We start from the raw sequence: 24,197 nt of genomic DNA, 5'->3' as shown, positions 1-24,197 counted from the left end.
GAAGAACAGGAGAATGTGACATGATGAAGAGCAGGTGAAGGTGGCGCGATAAAGAACAGGTGAAGGTGATACGATGAAGAACAGGTGAAGGTGGCAAGGTGAAAGACAGGCGAAGGAGGCACGGTGAAGAACAGGTGAAGGTGGCACGGTGAAGGACAGGTGAAGGTGGTACCATAGGAAGAAGAGTGACAGAGGAAGAATGGAGCAGCGAGATGGTGGAGTGATGAAAGACAATTGAAGGTGGCATGATGAAGAACAGGTGAAGGTGGCAAGATGAAAGACAGGTGAAGGAGGCATGATGAAGAACAGGTGAAGGTGGCACGATAAAGAACAGGAGAATGTGACATGATGAAGAGCAGGTGAAGGTGGCGCGATAAAGAACAGGTGAAGGTGATACGATGAAGAACAGGTGAAGGTGGCAAGATGAAAGACAGGTGAAGGAGGCATGATGAAGAACAGGTGAAGGTGGCACGATGAAGAACAGGAGAATGTGACATGATGAAGAGCAGGTGAAGGTGGCGCAATGAAGAACAGGTGAAGGTGATACGATGAAGAACAGGTGAAGGTGGCAAGGTGAAAGACAGGCGGAGGCATGATGAAGAACAGGTGATGGTGGTGCAATGAAGAACAGGTGAAGGTGGCAAGATTAAAGACAGGCGAAGGAGGCACGATGAAGAACAGGTGAAGGTCGCAAGATGAAATACAGGCGAAGGTGGCACGATGAAGAACAGGTGAAGGTGGCACGGTGAAGGACAGGTGAAGATGGTGCCATAGAAAGAAGAGTGACAGAGGAAGAATGGAGCAGCGAGATGGTGGAGTGATGAAAGACAATTGAAGGTGGCATGATGAGGAACAGGTGAAGGTGACACGATGAAGAACAGGTGAAGGTGGCACGATAAAGAACTGGTGAAGGTGGCAAGATGAAAGACAGGCGAAGCAGGCATAATGAAGAACAGGTGAATGTGGCACAACGAAGAACAGGTGAAGGTGGCACGATAAAGAACAGGTGAAGGTGGCACCATGAAGAACAGGTGATGGAGGCATGATGAAGAACAGGTGAAGTTGACACGATGAAGAACAGGTGAAGCTGGCACGATGAAGAACAGGAGAAGGTGGCAAGGTGAAAGACAGGTGAAGGAGGCATGATGAAGAACAGGTGAAGGTGGAGCAATGAAGAACAGGTGAAGGTGGTGCAATGAAGAGCAGGTGAAGGTGGCACGATAAAGAACAGGTGAAGGTGGAAAGATGAAAGACAGAGGAAGGAGGCATGATGAAGAACAGGTGAAGGTCACAAGATGAAAGACAGGCGAAGGAGGCATGATGAAGAACAGGTGAAGGTCGCAAGATGAAATACAGGCGAAGGTGGCACGATGAAGAACAGATGAAGGTGGCACAGTGAAGGGCAGGTGAAGATGGTGCCATAGAAAGAATAGTGACAGAGGAAGAATGGAGCAGCGAGATGGTGGAGTGATGAAAGACAATTGAAGGTGGCATGATGAGGAACAGGTGAAGGTGACACGATGAAGAACAGGTGAAGGTGGCACGATAAAGAACTGGTGAAGGTGGCAAGATGAAAGACAGGCGAAGCAGGCATAATGAAGAACAGGTGAAGGTGGCACGATGAAGAACAGGTGATGGAGGCATGATGAAGAACAGGTGAAGTTGACACGATGAAGAACAGGTGAAGCTGGCACGATGAAGAACAGGAGAAGGTGGTGCAATGAAGAGCAGGTGAAGGTGGCACGATAAAGAACAGGTGAAGGTGGCAAGATGAAAGACAGGTGAAGGAGGCATGATGAAGAACAGGAGAAGGTGGCAAGGTGAAAGACAGGTGAAGGAGGCATGATGAAGAACAGGTGAAGGTGGCGCAATGAAGAACAGGTGAAGGTGGTGCAATGAAGAGCAGGTGAAGGTGGCACGATAAAGAACAGGTGAAGGTGGCAAGATGAAAGACAGAGGAAGGAGGCATGATGAAGAACAGGTGAAGGTCACAAGATGAAAGACAGGCGAAGGAGGCATGAAGAAGAACAGGTGAAGGTGGTCATATGAAAGACAGGTGAAGGAGGCCTGATGAAGAACAGGTGAAGGGGGCAAGATGAAAGACAAGTGAAGGAGGCATGATGAAGAACAGGAGATGGTGGCACGATAAAGAGAAGGTGAATGTGACACGATAAAGAACAGGTGAAGGTGGCGCAACGAAGAACAGATGAAGGTGGAGCAATGAAGAACAGCCGAAGGTGGCACGATGAAGAACAGGAGAAGGTGGCATGAGAGAAAGGAGAGCGATAGGGGAAGAATGGGGCAACAAGATGACAACTGGATAAAAAGTAGGTGACTGGAGGATGGGGAGGGAAGCATGGAGGGCGGCATCGTTATGGTAGAGAAGGGTGGTTAAAGCATGGAAGGACACTGTCGCTATGACAGAGAAGGGTGATGGAAACATTGAAGGATTGTGTCACTATGATAGAGAAGAGTGATGGTAGATGGATGAAAACGCCTGCTGGTTGTACAATGAAACAAGGAGTGATGCTGTCGGTACGGATAGGAATATGGTCACTGGACGAAGAAGGCTGCTGGTTGTACAATGAAACAAGGATTGATGCTGCGGGATGGATAAGGATGATGGCAGCTGATGAAGGCGGTCGATGGTGGGACAGTGAAACAAGGAGTGATGCTGGCGGGTTGGATAAGATGATGGTATCTGGATGAAGATGACTGATGGTGGTACAGTGAAACAAGGAGTGAATCTGGCGGGATGGACAAGGACGATGATAGCTGGATGAAGGCGCTCGATGGTGGTACAGTGAAACAAGGAGTGATGCTGGCGGGTTGGATAAGATGATGGTATCTGGATGAAGATGACTGATGGTGGTACAGTGAAACAAGGAGTGAATCTGGCGGGATGGACAAGGACGATGATAGCTGGATGAAGGCACCCGATGGTGGTACAATGAAACAAGGAGTGATGCTGGCTGGATGGATAAGGATGATGGTCTCTGGATAAAGACACCTGCTGGTTGTACAATGAAACAAGGATTGATGCTGGCGGGATGGATAAGGATGATGGCAGCTGATGAAGGCAGACGATGGTGGTATAATGAAACGAGGAGTGATGCTGGCAGGATGGATAAGGATGATGGCAGCTGATGAAGGCAGTCGATGGTGGTACAATGAAACAAGGAGTGATGCTGGCGGGATGGCTAAGATGATGGTCTCTGGATGAAGACACCTGCTGGTTGTACAATGAAACAAGGATTGATGCTGGCGGGATGGATAAGGATGATGGCAGCTGATGAAGGCAGACGATGGTGGTATAATGAAACGAGGATTGGTGCTGGCGGGATGGATAAGGATGATGGTTTCTGGATGAAGACGCCTGATGGTTGTACAATGAAACAAGGAGTAATGCCAGCGGGATGGATAAGATGATGGTTTCTGAATGAAGATGCCTGATGGTTGTACAATAAAACAAGGATTGATGCTTGCGGGATGGATAAGGACAATGGCAGCTGGATGACGACGCTTGATGGTGGTACAATGAAACAAGGAGTGATGCTGGCGGGATGGATAAGATGATGGTTTCTGGATGAAGACGCCTGCAGTTGGTACAGTGAAACAAAGATTGATGCCAGCCGGATGGATGAGATGATGGTCTCTGGATGAAGACGCCTGCTGGTGGTACAATGAAACGAGGAGTGTTGCTGGTGGGATGGATATGATGAAGGTCTCTGGATGAAGACTCCTGCTGGTTGCACAATGAAACAAGGATTGATGCCAGCGGGATAGATAAGGATGATGGCAGCTGGATGAAGGCACCCGATGGTGGAACAATGAAACAAGGAGTGATGCTGGCGGGATGGATAAGATGATGGTCTCTGGATGAAGACGCCTGCTGGTTGTACATTGAAACAAGGATTGATGCCAGCGGGATGGATAAGATGATGGTCTCTGGATGAAGACGCCTGATGGTTGTACAATGAATCAAGGAGTGATGCTGGCGGGATGGATAAGGACGATGATAGCTGGATGAAGGCACCCGATGGTGGTACAATGAAACAAGGAGTGATGCTGGCGGGATGCATAAGGACGATAATAGCTGGATGAAGACACCCAATGGTGGTACAATGAAACAAGGAGTGAACTTGGAGGGATGGACAAGGACGATGATAGCTGGATGAAAGCACCCGATGGTGGTACAATGAAACAAGGAGTGATGCTGGCAGGATGGATAAGATGATGGTATCTGGATGAGGATGCCTGATGGTGGTACAGTGAAACAAGGAGTGATGCTGGCAGGATGGATAAGGATGATGGCAGCTGATGAAGGCACCCGATGGTGGTACGATGAAACAAGGAGTGATGCTGGCGGGATGAACAGTAAGAAGACAGCCTGGACCAGCTTGGTGGTGACAGGGCAGAAAGAAGGGTGCGGCAACAGAGGGAGTACAGGCGGGTACAGGCGATGGCTGTAGGGAACATTTTGATAGTGAAAGGACATAGCAAGATGCAGAGCGGATGGAGAAAATGATGGTTGGGTAAGCATGACAGCAGCAGGATGGGAGAAAGAACTGTGCCAAAACAATAGAAAATGGCGACAGGATGAAAGATAGTGATGCCAGGATGAAAAGAAGACGGTGACAAGACGGAGCAGTTGATGGAAACGTGAGTTTGGGTGACTGGGAAGAGGACTAACATACTAAAGCTACCAAACGCCTGTAGGAGTGAGCGAGACATATAAAACGGTGAGATTAGCGGCAATAACAAACCCTTTAGATGGAAGCGTGATGTGGAGGCTATGTCAGACAGGATGAGTTCAGCATCAGTGATTGAAGACAAGGTGAGATACTCAGGTTAGATGAACAGGGACACACAGACCAGCTGGACAGATGCATATACTCTACCTGAGCACCAGCAATCGAAAACAAGGTAAGTTACTCTTATACTAGATGGACAGGGACACAGACCAACTAGACAAAAAACATTTACTCTATCTATATTCCACCAACACAGCAAACTACAACCTCCTCTGATACCTAACTCCACAAAAAGACAACCACAGCTTCATATCGAGACCAGAACCTCCGCTGATAAACTTACAGTCATAACACACCAGCTCATCTGACCCCACCATCCCACTGTAATAAAATACCAACCTCTCCTGAGGGGCACTCACACCAGCACAATATACAATACTATCCTCGTCTGAGGCCCACATAAAGCAAACTCCAGCAAAAGCCTTTTACACCCTCCTATCACAACCACCCAGACTGCAAGTTACAACCTTTCCTTATACCCACAAGCAGAAAATACAGCCTCATCTAACCCTGCTCCCCCACCCACAGAAAATAACGCCCCCATGACAGAAGCTTCCACCAACACAGCAGATCCACACATTGTGACTCCAACAAAGTGACTGCAACCCTCCTAACACATCCCACCAACACACCCTATCCACACATTGAGACTCCAACAGAGTATCTGCAACCCTCCTACCACATCCCACCAACACACCCTATCCACACATTGTGACTCCAACAAAGTGACTGCAACCCACCTACCACATCCCACACCAACACGGCAAATAACAATTTCCTATTACACCCCAACAAGCACATGATACTAACTGATTGAAAATACCTACAGAGCATTGCCGAATCTCCAACCACACCTAAACTCCTTGGAGGGGTCCTGACTCAAGCACTCCACGATGTACTCTACTCAAGCATTTCACACTGCACCGAGCATTAAGCACAGCTCCACGGGACACTCCTCGCTGTACTGAGGATTAACCAGAGCTCTGCTAGCACTCCTCGCTGTACTGAGGATTAACCACAGCTCTACTAGCACTCCTCGCTGTACTGAGGATTAACCACAGCTCTACTAGCACTCCTCACTGTACTGAGGATTAACCACAGCTCTACTAGTACTCCTCACTGTACTGAGGATTAACCACAGCTCTACTAGTACTCCTCGCTGTACTGAGGATTAACCACAGCTCTAGTTGCACTCCTCACTATACTGAGGATTAACCACAGCTCTACTGGCCACTGCTCACTGTACTAAGGATTAACCACAGCTCTGCCAGCACTCCTCGCTGTACTGAGGATTAACCACAGCTCTACTAGCACTCCTCGCTGTACTGAGGATTAACCACAGCTCTACTAGCACTCCTCGCTGTACTGTAGATTAACCACAGCTCTACTAGCACTCCTCGCTGTACTGAGGATTAACCACAGCTCTACTAGTACTCCTCACTGTACTGAGGATTAACCACAGCTCTACTAGTACTCCTCACTGTACTGAAGACTAACCACAGCTCTAGTTGCACTCCTCACTATACTGAGGATTAACCACAGCTCTACTGGCTACTGCTCACTGTACTAAGGATTAACCACAGCTCTGCCAGCACTCCTCGCTGTACTGAGGATTAACCACAGCTCTACTAGCACTCCTCGCTGTACTGAGGATTAACCACAGCTCTACTAGTACTCCTCACTGTACTGAGGATTAACCACAGCTCTACTAGTACTCCTCGCTGTACTGAGGATTAACCACAGCTCTACTAGTACTCCTCGCTGTTCTGAGGATTAACCACAGCTCTACTAGTACTCCTCACTGTACTGAAGACTAACCACAGCTCTAGTTGCACTCCTCACTATACTGAGGATTAACCACAGCTCTACTGGCTACTGCTCACTGTACTAAGGATTAACCACAGCTCTGCCAGCACTCCTCGCTGTACTGAGGATTAACCACAGCTCTACTAGCACTCCTCGCTGTACTGAGGATTAACCACAGCTCTACTAGCACTCCTCGCTGTACTGAGGATTAACCACAGCTCTACTAGTACTCCTCGCTGTACTGAGGATTAACCACAGCTCTACTAGCACTCCTCGCTGTACTGAGGATTAACCACAGCTCTACTGGTACTCCTCGCTGTACTGAGGATTAACCACAGCTCTACTAGTACTCCTCGCTCTACTAAGGATTAACCACAGCTCTACTAGTACTTCTCACTGTACTAAGGATTAACCACAGCTCTGCTAGCACTCCTCGCTGTACTGAGGATTAACCACAGCTCTACTGGCTACTGCTCACTGTACTAAGGATTAACCACAGCTCTGCCAGCACTCCTCGCTGTACTGAGGATTAACCACAGCTCTACTAGCACTCCTCGCTGTACTGAGGATTAACCACAGCTCTACTAGCACTCCTCGCTGTACTGAGGATTAACCACAGCTCTACTAGCACTCCTCGCTGTACTGAGGATTAACCACAGCCCTACTAGCACTCCTCGCTGTACTGAGGATTAACCACAGCTCTGCTAGCACTCCTCGCTCTACTGAGGATTAACCACAGCTCTACTAGTACTTCTCACTGTACTAAGGATTAACCACAGCTCTGCTAGCACTCCTCGCTGTACTGAGGATTAACCACAGCTCTACTAGTACTTCTCACTGTACTGAGGATTAACCACAGCTCTACTAGCACTCCTCACTGTACTGAGGATTAACCACAGCTCTACTAGTACTCCTCACTGTACTGAAGACTAACCACAGCTCTAGTTGCACTCCTCGCTGTACTGAGGATTAACCACAGCTCTGCTAGCACTCCTCGCTCTACTGAGGATTAACCACAGCTCTACTAGTACTTCTCACTGTACTCAGGATTAACCACAGCTCTGCCAGCACTCCTCGCTCTACTGAGGATTAACCACAGCTCTACTAGCACTCCTCGCTGTACTCAGGATTAACCACAGCTCTGCCAGCACTCCTCGCTGTACTGAGGATTAACCACAGCTCTACTAGCACTCCTCGCTGTACTGAGGATTAACCACAGCTCTACTAGCACTCCTCGCTGTACTGTAGATTAACCACAGCTCTACTAGCACTCCTCGCTGTACTGAGGATTAACCACAGCTCTACTAGTACTCCTCACTGTACTGAGGATTAACCACAGCTCTACTAGTACTCCTCACTGTACTGAAGACTAACCACAGCTCTAGTTGCACTCCTCACTATACTGAGGATTAACCACAGCTCTACTGCCTACTGCTCACTGTACTAAGGATTAACCACAGCTCTGCCAGCACTCCTCGCTGTACTGAGGATTAACCACAGCTCTACTAGCACTCCTCGCTGTACTGAGGATTAACCACAGCTCTACTAGCACTCCTCGCTGTACTGAGGATTAACCACAGCTCTACTAGCACTCCTCGCTGTACTGAGGATTAACCACAGCTCTACTAGTACTCCTCGCTGTACTGAGGATTAACCACAGCTCTACTAGTACTCCTCGCTGTACTGAGGATTAACCACAGCTCTAGTTGCACTCCTCACTATACTGAGGATTAACCACAGCTCTACTGGCTACTGCTCACTGTACTAAGGATTAACCACAGCTCTGCCAGCACTCCTCGCTGTACTGAGGATTAACCACAGCTCTACTAGCACTCCTCGCTGCATTGAGGATTAACCACAGCTCTACTAGCACTCCTCGCTGTATTGAGGATTAACCACAGCTCTACTAGCACTCCTCGCTGTACTGAGGATTAACCACAGCCCTACTAGCACTCCTCGCTGTACTGAGGATTAACCACAGCTCTGCTAGCACTCCTCGCTCTACTGAGGATTAACCACAGCTCTACTAGTACTTCTCACTGTACTAAGGATTAACCACAGCTCTGCTAGCACTCCTCGCTGTACTAAGGATTAACCACAGCTCTACTAGTACTTCTCACTGTACTGAGGATTACCCACAGCTCTACTAGCACTCCTCACTGTACTGAGGATTAACCACAGCTCTACTAGTACTCCTCACTGTACTGAAGACTAACCACAGCTCTAGTTGCACTCCTCACTATACTGAGGATTAACCACAGCTCTACTGGCCACTGCTCACTGTACTAAGGATTAACCACAGCTCTGCCAGCACTCCTCACTATACTGAGGATTAACCACAGCTCTACTGGCCACTGCTCACTGTACTAAGGATTAACCACAGCTCTGCCAGCACTCCTCGCTGTACTGAGGATTAACCACAGCTCTACTAGCACTCCTCGCTGTACTGAGGATTAACCACAGCTCTACTAGTACTCCTCGCTGTACTGTAGATTAACTACAGCTCTACTAGCACTCCTCGCTCTACTGAGGATTAACCACAGCTCTACTAGTACTTCTCACTGTACTAAGCAGTAACCACAGCTCTGCTAGCACTCCTCGCTGTACTGAGGATTAACCACAGCTCTACTAGCACTCCTCGCTGTACTGAGGATTAACCACAGCTCTACTAGCACTCCTCACTGTACTGAGGATTAACCACAGCTCTACTAGTACTCCTCACTGTACTGAAGACTAACCACAGCTCTAGTTGCACTCCTCACTATACTGAGGATTAACCACAGCTCTACTGGCCACTGCTCACTGTACTAAGGATTAACCACAGCTCTGCCAGCACTCCTCGCTGTACTGAGGATTAAACACAGCTCTACTAGTACTTCTCACTGTACTGAGGATTAACCACAGCTCTGCCAGCACTCCTCGCTGTACTGAGGATTAGCCACAGCTCTACTAGCACTCCTCGCTGTACTGAGGATTAACCACAGCTCTACTAGCACTCCTCGCTGCACTGGATATAAACCCAGCTCTGCTCATTGACTCTTCACAGCACCAATGTTTCACTACAGCTGTACTCGAGCAATCCACAGTGCACCAAGACTGGGTTCATTGGAGCTCTAGAAATACACTTGTCACTACGCTGGGACTTAACTAATGCTCTGATTATACACTATTCACTGCATCAAGTTTAATCACAGCTCTACTCTTGGACTCCTCACTGCACCAAGGCTTTGTCTGAGGCCTCCCTTTGTGATTGGCTCCAATGCTCCAAGTGGGGGATGCTCTCCTGTGTATGTTCTGAACATTAAAAGGTTTTATCCTAGTACGTAAGATCAATTTTACCTTTTGTTTGGCATTTGATCTGAACTGATTATTGCTGCTTAGTGCTTCAATCACAGATGACATCTGCTGATAATATCGGGTTTGTTGTCAGCTACAGAGCCCAAGTGCAACTTAGCGCTACCACAACAGAGCATCTGGTAACGTTCTTCGAATGGTGTTGGCCTGTAATCCTTCCTTTATCTCCAGACCAACAAGAAACCTTCATCTTATCATTAACCTTACTACAAATGGACAGGAACACTTCCCTTCATCACTCGGCTATTTACATCTAGGACACAATGCTCCCTGCCATCACTATCCATACTGCAAAGGGACTGGGACACCTCTTGCTACGACTCTGATAGCTTTTGTTATGGTGAGTACTTCCTGGTACTCCTGTGCTTTTTCAGATGAACTGGAACACTTCCTGGGATCACCCTGGTATTTACAACCAGAAAGAAGCACTTCCTGGTATCACCCTGTTATCTACAGCCAGAAAGAAGCACTTCCCGGTATCTCTCAGCTATCTACAGCCAGAAAGAAGCACTTCCTGGTATCACCCTGGTATCTACAGCCAGAAAGAAGCACTTCCTGGTATCACCCTGTTATCTACAGCCAGAAAGAAGCACTTCCTGGTATCACCCTGGTATCTACAGCCAGAAAGAAGCACTTCCTGGTATCACCCTGGTATCTACAGCCAGAAAGAAGCACTTCCTGGTATCACCCTGGTATCTACAGCCAGAAAGAAGCACTTCCCGGTATCACCCTGGTATCTACAGCCAGAAAGAAGCACTTCCTGGTATCTCTCAGCTATCTACAGCCAGAAAGAAGCACTTCCTGGTATCACCCTGTTATCTACAGCCAGAAAGAAGCACTTCCCGGTATCTCTCAGCTATCTACAGCCAGAAAGAAGCACTTCCTGGTATCACCCTGGTATTTACAACCAGAAAGAAGCACTTCCTGGTATCACCCTGTTATCTACAGCCAGAAAGAAGCACTTCCTGGTATCACCCTGGTATCTACAGCCAGAAAGAAGCACTTCCTGGTATCACCCTGGTATCTACAGCCAGAAAGAAGCACTTCCTGGTATCACCCTGGTATCTACAGCCAGAAAGAAGCACTTCCCGGTATCTCTCAGCTATCTACAGCCAGAAAGAAGCACTTCCTGGTATCTCTCAGCTATCTACAGCCAGAAAGAAGCACTTCCTGGTATCACCCTGTTATCTACAGCCAGAAAGAAGCACTTCCCGGTATCTCTCAGCTATCTACAGCCAGAAAGAAGCACTTCCTGGTATCACCCTGGTATTTACAACCAGAAAGAAGCACTTCCTGGTATCACCCTGTTATCTACAGCCAGAAAGAAGCACTTCCTGGTATCACCCTGGTATCTACAGCCAGAAAGAAGCACTTCCTGGTATCACCCTGGTATCTACAGCCAGAAAGAAGCACTTCCTGGTATCACCCTGGTATCTACAGCCAGAAAGAAGCACTTCCCGGTATCTCTCAGCTATCTACAGCCAGAAAGAAGCACTTCCTGGTATCTCTCAGCTATCTACAGCCAGAAAGAAGCACTTCCTGGTATCACCCTGGTATTTACAACCAGAAAGAAGCACTTCCTGGTATCACCCTGTTATCTACAGCCAGAAAGAAGCACTTCCTGGTATCACCCTGGTATCTACAGCCAGAAAGAAGCACTTCCTGGTATCACCCTGGTATCTACAGCCAGAAAGAAGCACTTCCCGGTATCTCTCAGCTATCTACAGCCAGAAAGAAGCACTTCCAGGTATCTCTCGGCTATCTACAGCCAGAAAGAAGCACTTCCAGGTATTTCTCGGCTATCTACAGCCAGAAAGAAGCACTTCCAGGTATCTCTCGGCTATTTACAGCCAGAAAGAAGCATTTCCTGGTATCTCTCGGCTATTTACAGCCAGAAAGAAGCATTTCCTGGTATCTCTCGGCTATTTACAGCCAGAAAGAAGCATTTCCTGGTATCTCTCGGCTATTTACAGCCAGAAAGAAGCATTTCCTGGTATCTCTCGGCTATTTACAGCCAGAAAGAAGCACTACCTGTTATCACTCTGCTATGTTTAGCCACAAAGACGCACTTCCTGTTGATCACTTTGCTATTTACAGCCAGAAAGAATCACTTCCTGTTACCACTCTGCTATTCACAACCAAAAAGAAGCACTTCCTGTTATCACTCTGCTGTTTCAGGCAACCACATGTCTTTTCATTTTATACCTGACAGACTAGACAACTTCCTGTTAGACCTGTTGTAGCTACAATGTAGCCGCTAGCTCTCTACTCCTTGCACTTTTCAGCCTTCAGGATACTAGCTCGTTGTGTTTGGTGCACACAGCAGTAGGTGTTACCTTGTTTCCTTTGGTCCACACAACAGTGGGTGCGGGGTCCCCTGAGATAGGCACGTCCAGGCGCAGTTTATTCCCCGCCACCACAACAATCGTGTCAGCTGCGCGGCCCATGCAGTCCAGGTTGATTTTTGGTGGTTCTGTTAAGATACAAAGCACCAGGAAACTTAATAGAGGAAATCTTTCATTATGTACCTTCTTACTCAAACAAATATTTACCTAAACAGAAAAAGGATATGAAAATAAGAAATCCACAATGTATGACTCACAATGAAATAAAGACAGCATCACAGGCAAGAATGGAAATCTAAATAAATGTGTAGGTAACAAAGTTACAGAAGGAAATACACAGATGCAGACACGAGGAAAGATAAGACATATAAGCACACACAGAAACACAACCAGACACAGGCATAAAACCCACATATAAGTAAAGAGAAATAAACAAGGGTGCATACAAGCACACACAGAAACACAGCCAGACGAACACAGAGATAAAACCCACATGTGAGTAAAGACAAATAAACTGTAGTGAATCCTAATTTGTTTTAATGGGACAACAGGAGTTAGCTTAGCCGCTGGCTTGTAGACTCGTGCCCCCGTCACCTAGTGACTTTTAACCTACTTAGCTTGCTCTGTCTTAGCCCATTTAATTATTTATTTCTTCTAAGATGGCTGCCTTGTTTAGAGTTAGGCCACTTGTTATGCTTTGCGTTATCAGTGCCACCGCGCTAAGGCGTCAATATCAAGCAACAAAGACAAACAAACAGTAGGTGTTCACACTTAGGGATTTTTCCTCTCTATACTTTCGAGGGATTGTTGATATTAGTTGCCGTCCCAAGCATGTCTGTTATCTATTGTTTGGGAACACACCTACGTCAGGGGTCCTGGTAGATCTGTATAAATACATCACACTTCAGACAGATAATCAGAGAAATTCCGACCAGAGGGCATCACCACCATCTGTCTTCGTGTCCCTGCGGAGTCTGAGACAGAGACCTCATTCCAAGGTAATGAGGGTTTGGGGCTCCTCTCATGGACATGGCATTGGCATATTAGGTTTAACAAACCCAGCTCTCCTTTAGGGAGGCGATTAGGCCCATCATATTAGGGTGTTAGGACATATTACACACCTTATGTCTTTTGATGCTATTGCAAGATGGTGGGGGTCTTTGTAATAATGACTCTCGTCTTCACAATTCTGTTCCTTGCATTATTCATTATCCTAATCATTGCAGCCCATGCAACATATAGCAAATTGCAGTTGTGTTAAATAAAAAGTATTGAAACTTTACTGCATCTTTGTCATTGCCTGTGTTTGTATGGGACATGATATATCTGTGAGAAAGGGGTAATCCCCGTTTAACCACGACACTCCCTGAGAAGTCTTATTCTCGAGCCCATGCGTAAAGGCTGCCACAAATCACCTTTTACTATTGTGTTTCTGGTGAGGTGCTGCTAGTGAGCCGATAAGGTTGGGACAACAGTTGCGACTTGTTGTCGGATTGGCATTGTCACCTACAAACAAAAGTACTGTCATCCTTCAACCAGCAGTCTTGCCTAGAGCAAGAGTCCAAACTACAACAAAACAAAGGTGCATACAGGCACACACGGAAACACAGCCAGACGAACACAGACATAAAACCCACATATGAGTAAAGACAAATAAACAAAGGTGCATACACGGAAACACAGCCAGACGAACAGACACAGACATAAATGCCTCTTTGCATGATCACCTTCTCGGACTGATGCTGCTGGTTTGTCGACTCTGCGTCTGCGCTGATCCTGCCAACCAGTCCCCAGTGCCAACACTCTGACTCTTAAAAATGTGTATTTCCGATTGTTTTACCCACAATTGGCCTAAGTTAACTTACTTATAAGTCACTCGTATATGGCACTGGAGGTGCCCAGGGACTGTAAGCTAACTTGTCCCTTGTGGCTCCAGGACTCGTTGCACTACAGGCAGTGCGACAAAGCCCAGCGTGACTCCCACCCACCATTGCGACATGCAGAGGAGTTGAAACTGACAACTCAGCTTTGCCATTTAAAATACTGGCAAAGCCCAAAGCTTCCCTTTTAATATTTATAACTCACCCCAAGGTGGGAAAACAAGCCCTAAAGGCAAGGTGCATTATATTAAAAAGATGGACTTGTGTTTTATTAATTAACATGTCCTGACAGTAAAAATCCAAAATGTGCATTTTATTGTGGAAAGGCTAGTGGCCCCCTTGGCAAGTATGGAGTTACACACCGACAACTCAGCAGCGCTAACGTCTGAATGGGAATAATAAATATGGTACTTCAAGGTGCCAAAAGAATCGTTGCTTTAAACCCGGCTTGTTTCTCAAATAGCATTTAAAGTAACTTTAGAAAGTTGCCTCTTTGTTGCCCAAAGTTTCAAGCAAATACACAACGAGGTGCCCCTGAAGTAAACGAAGAACAAAAAAAGACAGAATTCACATATATATTGTTGCGAAAATCAGTCCATGATGCCACCAGTAAATTTTGGAGTAAATCAGTACGAAAAATAAATCAGTCCAGAGTTTATTGAACATATGACTTCATATTGGACAGTCAGCAATCCAAAACAATGTGTACTTCCAGCTTTCCAGCCAACACGTGTTTCGTCTTTGGGAGTAATTAACATCCCTTACGACTTCTTCAGGGCTCAAAAATCCAATATCACTATTAGCACTAGACAGTAATGTCAGATGATCCGAAATCGATATGTTGCAATATGAATATTCACCGAAAAGAAATTCAAATATACCCAAAATTCTTTAGTTGTTATCCCCAATGTTTGAAAACCGGCGCCTCCGTATTCGGACGCCCAGCGAGTGCGCTCAAGTAGCCACTTAAGGTTGCACGCAAGCTGTTGTCCTCGAGACAGCCTTCTGCCCTCATGCAGAGAGGTGTGAGCAACTCTCAGGAAGGCATACAAAGGATGGGCCGCGGGTAGAGGTGGAACTGCCTCCTAGCAGGATGGACAGTTTGGGTGTGCGCCAAAAGGCAACCTTCAAAGGGGAACCCACCCTTGAAGGGCAAATGATAGACACGCAGAAGAGGGGCTTCTCTTTTGTTTTAGCAGACAGGCTGGCGTCTCAGGCAGAGAGAGAAGACGCTGCAAACTGATTATTCTGTCGGCGTGTAACCCCCGGTGCAGGGTGTCTGCGTTCCATGCAGGATTGTTTTTGTGCAGGAGGGGGCACCTTTCTGCACAAAAACAATCCTGAGAGGCGTGTTCCTCTTTCTATGTGTCCTGCAGAACGCAGCACACATAGAAAAAGGAAAAAACAAGGAGAAATAAAGCTATTTCTCCTCACTACGCCACCCCTGGGGAGGTGTAAAGTTTAGGCGCTGCCCCAGGTTTACGTCATTAAGTAAATCTGGGGCAGCGTCAAATCCCATGGGTGATGCTGAGAAAACCCACACCATGGAACGCCTCCCTGGTGCAGACTAAGGCATCGCAGTGGCTTGCACGGCCTTACCTAACTCCATATCTATCAGGCCATGAAAAGCCACGGAAAGTGGCTCTGCTTGGCTCATGGATATGGTTAAGACACTTACACCATCAAAGAAGTGAGTCTCTGGCGGCGCAAGCCTCTTGTAAACATGCCCCTGGCTGCCCAAACCAAAGATGTATAGAGCAAAATACGTAGCGGGTATCATGCATAACATAGTCATGTATGGCCATGTACCACTGGCCAGGAGCAGAAGATGCACAGCCCCAACTTTCAAGCCCAAACACATGTCAGAGGCAGGGGAGCTGGTAATCCAATGGCTAGTAGTCACCACATCCTCCGAGGGCAAGAAGTATGCACGCTGGTGTCCCGATGCCAGATCACATCTGGACTGGAGAGAGGACTGAAAAAGGACTGTCCTGCTGTTCCATGGACATGGGAGCATGGAGATAGTCTTTCTAACAGAAGACTCCACCGAGCAGTGCAACAGAAGCCTCAGGATCCTAACTGAAAGCTCCACCAAAGAAAGGATGTATCCCAGTGTTGTCGAAAGACAGTCAGACGTACATTGTGCAGAGGTAAATCATATACAGACATCTGCTCAGACACCAGCAGACAAACTCAAACCACAAACATTCCAACTCAAAGGGCCACAGACAACCCCTGTGTTTATTCTTACCTTGTCTTGGAACAAAGTCAATCTTGATTTCTGTAAAAGACAAAGAGGAAGTACATTTAGTTTCCAGACATTCTTGAGGAGTAATTGTCACTGGCTGACCAGCAAATGGCCCCTGGATCGTCTATTCATTACAACACAGCACAAGTTTCTCCCACTTGCAGATTTCCTGAGGAACAACATATCACAGGTCAGCAGATAACCACCTAATAACCAAAGGGTCTCTCAAAAACCCATTTGGGGTCCCTGGGGTCAATAAATAAATCTGCTATCTCCCATGGGTATCTCACAGACACACTGATGTGCCAGGGAGACACTAACTCACCCACTGATGTTTAACTGGCCACTCAATGACCAGGGCCCATTGATGTTCCAGAAGGTCACCAAAGATGTCCTATGGGTCAGTCAATAAAACATTGATGTTCAAGGGGGTCCCTTAATCATATATGGATATACCAGGAGCCATGCAATGACCCCTTTATGGACCAGGATTTAGGCAATGACTTATTGGTGTCCAAGGGGTCATACAATGACTATGGATATGTAAGGGGCTATGCAAGTACCTGTTTATATCCAAGGGGGCATACAATGACCCACTGATATCCCAGGGGTCACGTACTGGCCCACTAATTAGAGTGGACTCATTGACGTGTAAGGAGTAATACAATGAGCCACTGATGTCCCAGGGGTTCCGTAATGACACATTGATACGCCGGGGTCATGCAATGAGTCTTTTATACCCATGGGGCCATAATATGACCCACTGGTGTCCCAGGGGTCTCTTAACCGCCCACTAGTTCCCTGATTGATCCATAAGGGATCATACAATGAGCCATTCATGTGCCAGGGGACCCCTAAGGACCCATGGATATGCCAGGAGCCATGCAATTGCTGTTGATATCAAAAGGGAGATGCAGTGACCCACTGATGTCCCAGGGGTCATGTAATGCTTCATTGATTTATTTCCCCTGGACTCTCTGATGTCCAAGGGGTATTACAACGATCTATTGATGTACAAGCAGCCACCCAATGACCAGCTAATTATCCAAGGGTCATTAATTGGCCATAACCCATATTACCCCAAGGGTCACCCAGTGACTCATTCATGTGTCAGGGGATGCCCTAGGGGTCACTCCATGGCCGACTGATGTTCCTGGGGTCACTAAGTAACCCACTGATGTTCCTGGTGGCTCTACAATCAGCTATTGATATCCAAAGGGTTACTGAATAACCACTGATGTCCCATGGATCATACAATGAAGCACTGCTTCCTAATAAAATTCCAGGGGGTGTCACAAACTGACATATTAATGCTTCAGGGGTCGCTTACTGGCCCTTAAATGCCACAGGAATATGATGATGTGGAGGTGTGGGGGGGGGGGGTGGTCCCATAATGATCCACTAATCCGAGGTGTTTCAATAATCTATTGTTGTCACATGGCATTGGTACCCAATGACTCTTTATGTTGCAGCTTCATTCTGGTCCCAGGGGCACAAGAAGATGAATATCTGTACAAGTTGTTCAATGGACTAATAAAGTTACAGATATTACTAAATGGGCTACTGAAGTGCAGAGTTCATTAAGTAGTCTGTTGATGCCTCATGGTCACTAAGTGAACCCCTGATGTCCCAATGGTCACTTGAGGACACACTGAAGTCCTACAATGTCCCATCATGTCCTATGCATCACTCAATGACCTATTAAATGTCCACATATTCATCAGGGGTCTATTGATGTCCCAAAGTTTATTTGAAGTACTAGCATTTATTGAGTGACTTGTTGATACCTCAAGGGTCGTTCAGTGACCGCTTGATGTCCAAGTCGTAACTCAATGGCCCATTAATCTTTGATTGTCACTCGATGACCCCAGATAACTAGGTTCCCCAAAGACTTAATAATGATGTTGCCCTGATTATTTAACATCTTGAAGGTGTGTCCTGGAAGTATGCCATCCAGGCCAACGGACATACGAGCCCCCTAAAACTATCCCCTCTCTTGGAGCTACTTTAAAGTATTTTGAGGAACATTTAACTGGAAACTTACCTAAAAACTTGAGTTTGGCAGAAAGGTTGAAGGCAAATCCATCGGGGATGAAGGAGTAATCACCCTCATCTTCAGCCACCACATTGTCAATTGTAAGCTTGTGGATCCTGGAATCACATAAACCAGAGAGGTGTCAGAGGTCACAGAGTGCTGTGCAGCAGCCATCTTACGTGTGTCAAGGCCTTCCTCTAGGCATGTGAACCAGAGGGATGGAAAGAAGTGTACGCAGAGGGACAGATGCACAAGGGTTGTAAATGTACTCACTTGTAAATCTACCACAACACCTAGGAGTGAGTCTGTACTGTTTTGCTATTCACCATTTTTGAGTGCACATTTACACCTAAGGGTAGACGTGCATCTCTTCAACTCCTAGTGGAGCCTTCTGCACTAGGGTGCATGAGCGTGAAATTGCTACTAGTAACGTTTCACCATGGCTAAGGTCTCCCTATGGGAAAGTATACCGAAAAATATTTAAAGGGTAGTATTCCTTTCAACAATTATAAAGAGACATGTAAACATAAATATAAACATAACATAATGTAAAATATTTATTTGTTATGAAAACAAAACTTTTAAATTAATCGTTACAGCACACTATCCCATTAAATTAAATATATAATTAAAATACATTTACTTAATGTATTAATATTTCTTAAATAATTACAAAATTCCCACCTACAGTAAGATTTTTATTTGTATTTGCTATCTTTTAAATTTTGTTAAAATGTATGTGTCTAATTAATTTCAATTATTACCTTTTGTGAACACCAGGTTAAAAGTTTAATTTCATTTTATTTTAATAGTGAGTTATTGTTAAAATTTAAAGTAACAAAATATTCATTAAATAAAGATACATTTTTAAATTAAAAAAATATTTATATACGTATATATGTGTGTGTATGCATATATATATGTGTGTATATATATATATATTTATATATATATATATATATATATATATATATATATATATATAGTCAGAAAAATGGTATTCATTTAACATTATTTCCCACTGAGTATTTTTAAGTCCCTGCTGCTATTATTTTCGATGCACGTGTGCTTCCGTACCCAAGAGATGCAATCTGGAGCAAGATGGTGTATATTTACTACCGATTTGTCACCTCTTGGGCTGTAATAACTTTAAAAGTGCAGTTTTTGAACAGCGGTGGGCTTAGTCGTTTGTGGCTGCCCATCCAGTACTAGCCAGACCTTCCCTGTACCCCTCATTACTCTTCCGTACCCTCTCTTATTTTGTAGTAAGTATACCCCATTTTCCAACCTCTCCCCATTGCCGCTTCCACATTTACTACTAATACATAGAGGTACTGGTCTGGAGAACCCCACCACCCTCACAGCGCTTGGATGCCTGGCTTCACCCTGGGGCTGTCCAGGAGTGAGCGCCTCACAGGGAAAAGCCAGGAGGGGTTCCACAGCGGTATGCGTACAGCGCCTTGAGACCCTAAAGGGTGAGTAGTGCGCTATACAAGTGCAAAGTTTACCACCCTGGCGAATTATCTGCAGAGAAAAGTCGATGAGTTGAGGCAGTGCCCTCCACTGGCAGGTTTGTGAACTGCGGGTTGTTGTACGTAGTAATACTTCACTCACTACAACATGCAGATAGTTAGGCCCCAGAGTCTTTATGGCGGTGGCTGGGGGGTGGAGGTGGGGGGGGGCATGTGCAGCACACCTTCTCAACATGAATTTTTAAAGTAAAAACAATCTTAAAGCGCTAAGATACCATTTTTGGTGATAGTGCGCTTTATAAATGTTTTAAATAAATACATTAAATTATTAGGACAATTTCTATGTTTTAGAAAATGTGTAATTATTAAACAGGCTATATAAACAACAGTTCAAAGGAAAAAATATATCTAAAAAAACTTGTAACAAGTTCAAGAGATGGGTGTCATGGTTGGGTGGGACTGAGTCGACATGGTCAGATGAGACTGATTTGACGTTGTCAGGTGGGACTGAGTTGACATGGACAGGAGGGACTGAATTGGCATGGTTGGGTGGGAATGAGTTTCCATGATTGGGTGGGACTGAGTTGACATGGTCGGTTGGGACTGAATTGACATGGTCGGGTGGGACTGAGTTGACATGGTCGGGTGGGAATGAGTTGCCATTGTTAGGTGAGTTGACATAGTTAGGTGGGACTGAGTTGACATGGTCAGGTGGGACTGAGTTGATATAGTCGGGTGGGACTGAGTTGACATGGTTAGGTGGGACAGAGTCGACATGGTCGGGTGGGAATGAGTTGCCATGGTTCGGTGGGACTCAGTTGACATGGTCGGATGGGACTGAGTTGACATCGTTAGGTGGGACTGAGTTGACATGGTGAGGTGGAACTGAATTGACATGGTCAGGTGGGAATGAGTTGCCACGGTTGGGTGGGACTGAGTTGACATGGTTGGGTGGGAATGAGTTGCCATGGTTGGGTGGGACTGAGTTGACATGGTCGGGTGGGACTGAGTTGCCATGGTTAGGTGAGTTGACATGGTCAGGTGGGACTGAGTTGACACGGTCGGGTGGGAATGAGTTGCCATGTTTGGGTGTGACTGAGTTGACATGGTTAGGTGGGACTGAGTTGACATGGACAGGTGGGACTGAGTTGATTTAGTCGGGTGGGACTGAGTTGACATGGTCAGGTGGGACTGAGTTGATATAATCGGGTGGGACTGAGTTGACATGGTTAGGTGGGACTGAGTTGACATGGTCAGGTGGGACTGAGTTGATATAGTCGGGTGGGACTGAGTTGACATGGTTAGGTGGGACTGAGTTCACATGGTCGGGTGGGAATGAGTTGCCATGGTTTGGTGGGAATGAGTTGCCATGGTTGGGTGGGACAGAGTCGACATGGTCGGGTGGGACTGATTTGACATGGTTCGTGGGACTCAGTTGACATGGTCAGGTGAAACTGAGTTGATATAGTCGGGTGGGACTGATTTGACATGGTTAGGTGGGACAGAGTCGACATGGTCGGGTGGGACTGATTTGACATGGTTCGGTGGGACTCAGTTGACATGGTCGGGTGGGACTGAGTTGACATGGTTAGGTGGGACTGATTTGACATTGTTCGGTGGGACTCAGTTGACATGGTCGGGTGGGACTGAGTTGACATGGTTAGGTGGGACTGAGTTGACATGGTCAGGTGGGACTGAATTGGCATGGTCAGGTGGGAATGAGTTGCCATGGTTGGGTGGGACTGAGTTGACATGGTCGGGTGGGAATGAGTTGCCATGGTTAGGTGAGTTGACATGGTCAGGTGGGAATGAGTTGCCGTGTTTGGGTGAGACTGAGTTGACATGGTTAGGTGGGACTGAGTTGACATGGTTAGGTGGGACTGAGTTGACATGGTCAGGTGGGACTGAGTTTACGTAGTCGGGTGGGACTGAGTTGACATGGTCAGGTGGGACTGAGTTGATATAATTGGGTGGGACTGAGTTGACATGGTCGGGTGGGACTAAGTTGACATGGTCAGGTGGGACTGAGTTGATATAGTCGGGTGGGACTAAGTTGACATGGTTAGGTGGGACTGAGTTGACATGGTCGGGTGAGAATGAGTTGCCATGGTTGGGTGGGAATGAGTTGCCATGGTTGGGTGGGACTCAGTTGACATTGTCGGGTGGGACTGAGTTGATATAGTGGAGTGGGACTGAGTTGACACGGTCAGGTGAGACTGAGTTGATATAGTCGGGTGGGACTGGTTTGACATGGTTAGGTGGGACAGAGTCGACATGGTCGGGTGGGACTGATTTGACATGGTTCGGTGGGACTCAGTTGACATGGTCGGGTGGGACTGAGTTGACATGGTCGGGTGGGACTGAGTTGACATGGTTAGGTGGGACTGAGTTGACATGGTCAGGTGGGACTGAATTGATATGGTCAGGTGGGAATGAGTTGCCATGGTTGGGTGGGACTGAGTTGACATGGTTGGGTGGGACTGAGTTGACATGGTTGGGTGGGACTGAATTGACTTGGTCGGGTGGGACTGAGTTGACATGGTCGGGTGGGAATGAGTTGCCATGGTAAGGTGGGACTGCGTTGACATGGTCGGGTGGGAATGAGTTGCCATGGTTGGGTGGGAATGAGTTGCCATGGTTGGGTGGGACTCAGTTGACATAGTCGGGTGGAATTGAGTTGACATGGTTAGGTGGGACTGAGTTGACATGGTTAGGTGGGACAGAGTCGACATGGTCGGGTGGGAATGAGTTGCCATGGTTCGGTGGGACTCAGTTGACATGGTCGGATGGGACTGAGTTGACATTGTTAGGTGAGACTGAGTTGACATGGTGAGGTGGAACTGAATTGACATGGTCAGGTGGGAATGAGTTGCCATGGTTGGGTGGGACTGAGTTGACATGGTTGGGTGGGAATGAGTTGCCATGGTTGGGTGGGACTGAGTTGACATGGTCGGGTGGGACTGAGTTGCCATGGGTAGATGAGTTGACATGGTCAGGTGGGACTGAGTTGACACGGTCGGGTGGGAATGAGTTGCCATGTTTGGGTGGGACTGAGTTGACATGGTTAGGTGGGACTGAGTTGACATGGACAGGTGGGACTGAGTTGATATAGTCGGGTGGGACTGAGTTGACATGGTCAGGTGGGACTGAGTTGATATAATCGGGTGGGACTGAGTTGACATGGTTAGGTGGGACTGAGTTGACATGGTCAGGTGGGACTGAGTTGATATAGGGGGTCATTCTGACCCTGGCGGTAAATACCGCCAGGGCGGAGGTTGGCGGTAGCACCGCCAACAGGCTGGCGGTGCACCGCCGGGCATTCTGATCGCGGCGGTACAGCCGCGGCCAGAAGCGGAAAGCCGGCGGTGTACCGCCGACTTTCCGCTGCCCATGGGAATCTGCCATGGCGGCGCAGCTTGCTGCGCCGCCATGGGGATTCTGACACCGCATACCGCCATCCTGTTCCTGGCGGTTCGCCCGCCAGGAACAGGATGGCGGTATGGGGTGCCGGTGGGCCCCTGGGGGCCCCTGCAGTGCCCATGCCAATGGCATGGGCACTACAGGGGCCCCCGTAAGAGGGCCCCACAAAGAATTTCAGTGTCTGCTTTGCAGACACTGAAATTCGCGACGGGTGCAACTGCACCCGTCGCACCTTCCCACTCCGCCGGCTCCATTCTGAGCCGGCGTCCTCGTGGGAAGGGTGTTTCCCACTGGGCTGGCGGGCGGACTTTCGGCGGTCGCCCGCCAGCCCAGTGGGAAACCCAGAATGACCGCCGCGGTCTTTTGACCGCGGTACGGTCTTCTGGCGGTTCCCGCTTGGCGGGCGGTAGAATCACCCCCATAGTCGGGTGGGACTGAGTTGACATGGTTAGGTGGGACTGAGTTCACATGGTCGGGTGGGAATGAGTTGCCATGGTTTGGTGGGAATGAGTTGCCATGGTTGGGTGGGACAGAGTCGACATGGTCGGGTGGGACTGATTTGACATGGTTCGTGGGACTCAGTTGACATGGTCAGGTGAGACTGAGTTGATATAGTCGGGTGGGACTGATTTGACATGGTTAGGTGGGACAGAGTCAACATGGTCGGGTGGGACTGATTTGACATGGTTCGGTGGGACTCAGTTGACATGGTCGGGTGGGACTGAGTTGACATGGTTAGGTGGGACTGAGTTGACATGGTTCGGTGGGACTCAGTTGACATGGTCGGGTGGGACTGAGTTGACATGGTTAGGTGGGACTGAGT

At 47.4% G+C, this 24,197-nt stretch overlaps 1 protein-coding gene across 1 annotated transcript in view; it reads right to left on the bottom strand.

Moving 5' to 3' along the window:
• The window catches only part of MYBPC3 (myosin binding protein C3), a 337,466-nt gene that overhangs the window by 146,249 nt on the left and 167,020 nt on the right, over positions 1–24,197 (bottom strand). Inside the window, exons 19-21 of the mRNA XM_069221629.1 lie at positions 18,492–18,598; positions 16,451–16,480; positions 12,311–12,447 (exon numbers count right to left, since the gene is read on the bottom strand). Of these exons, the coding sequence (XP_069077730.1) occupies positions 12,311–12,447; positions 16,451–16,480; positions 18,492–18,598 (274 nt within the window). The remainder of the gene's footprint in view (positions 1–12,310; positions 12,448–16,450; positions 16,481–18,491; positions 18,599–24,197) is intronic.

This window comes from Pleurodeles waltl, chromosome 3_1 (genome assembly GCF_031143425.1).
Source record: "Pleurodeles waltl isolate 20211129_DDA chromosome 3_1, aPleWal1.hap1.20221129, whole genome shotgun sequence".
Classification (NCBI taxonomy): domain Eukaryota; kingdom Metazoa; phylum Chordata; class Amphibia; order Caudata; family Salamandridae; genus Pleurodeles; species Pleurodeles waltl.
The sequence above is the reverse complement of the archived record's forward strand: the minus strand, read 5'-3'. Positions and strand labels throughout refer to the sequence as shown.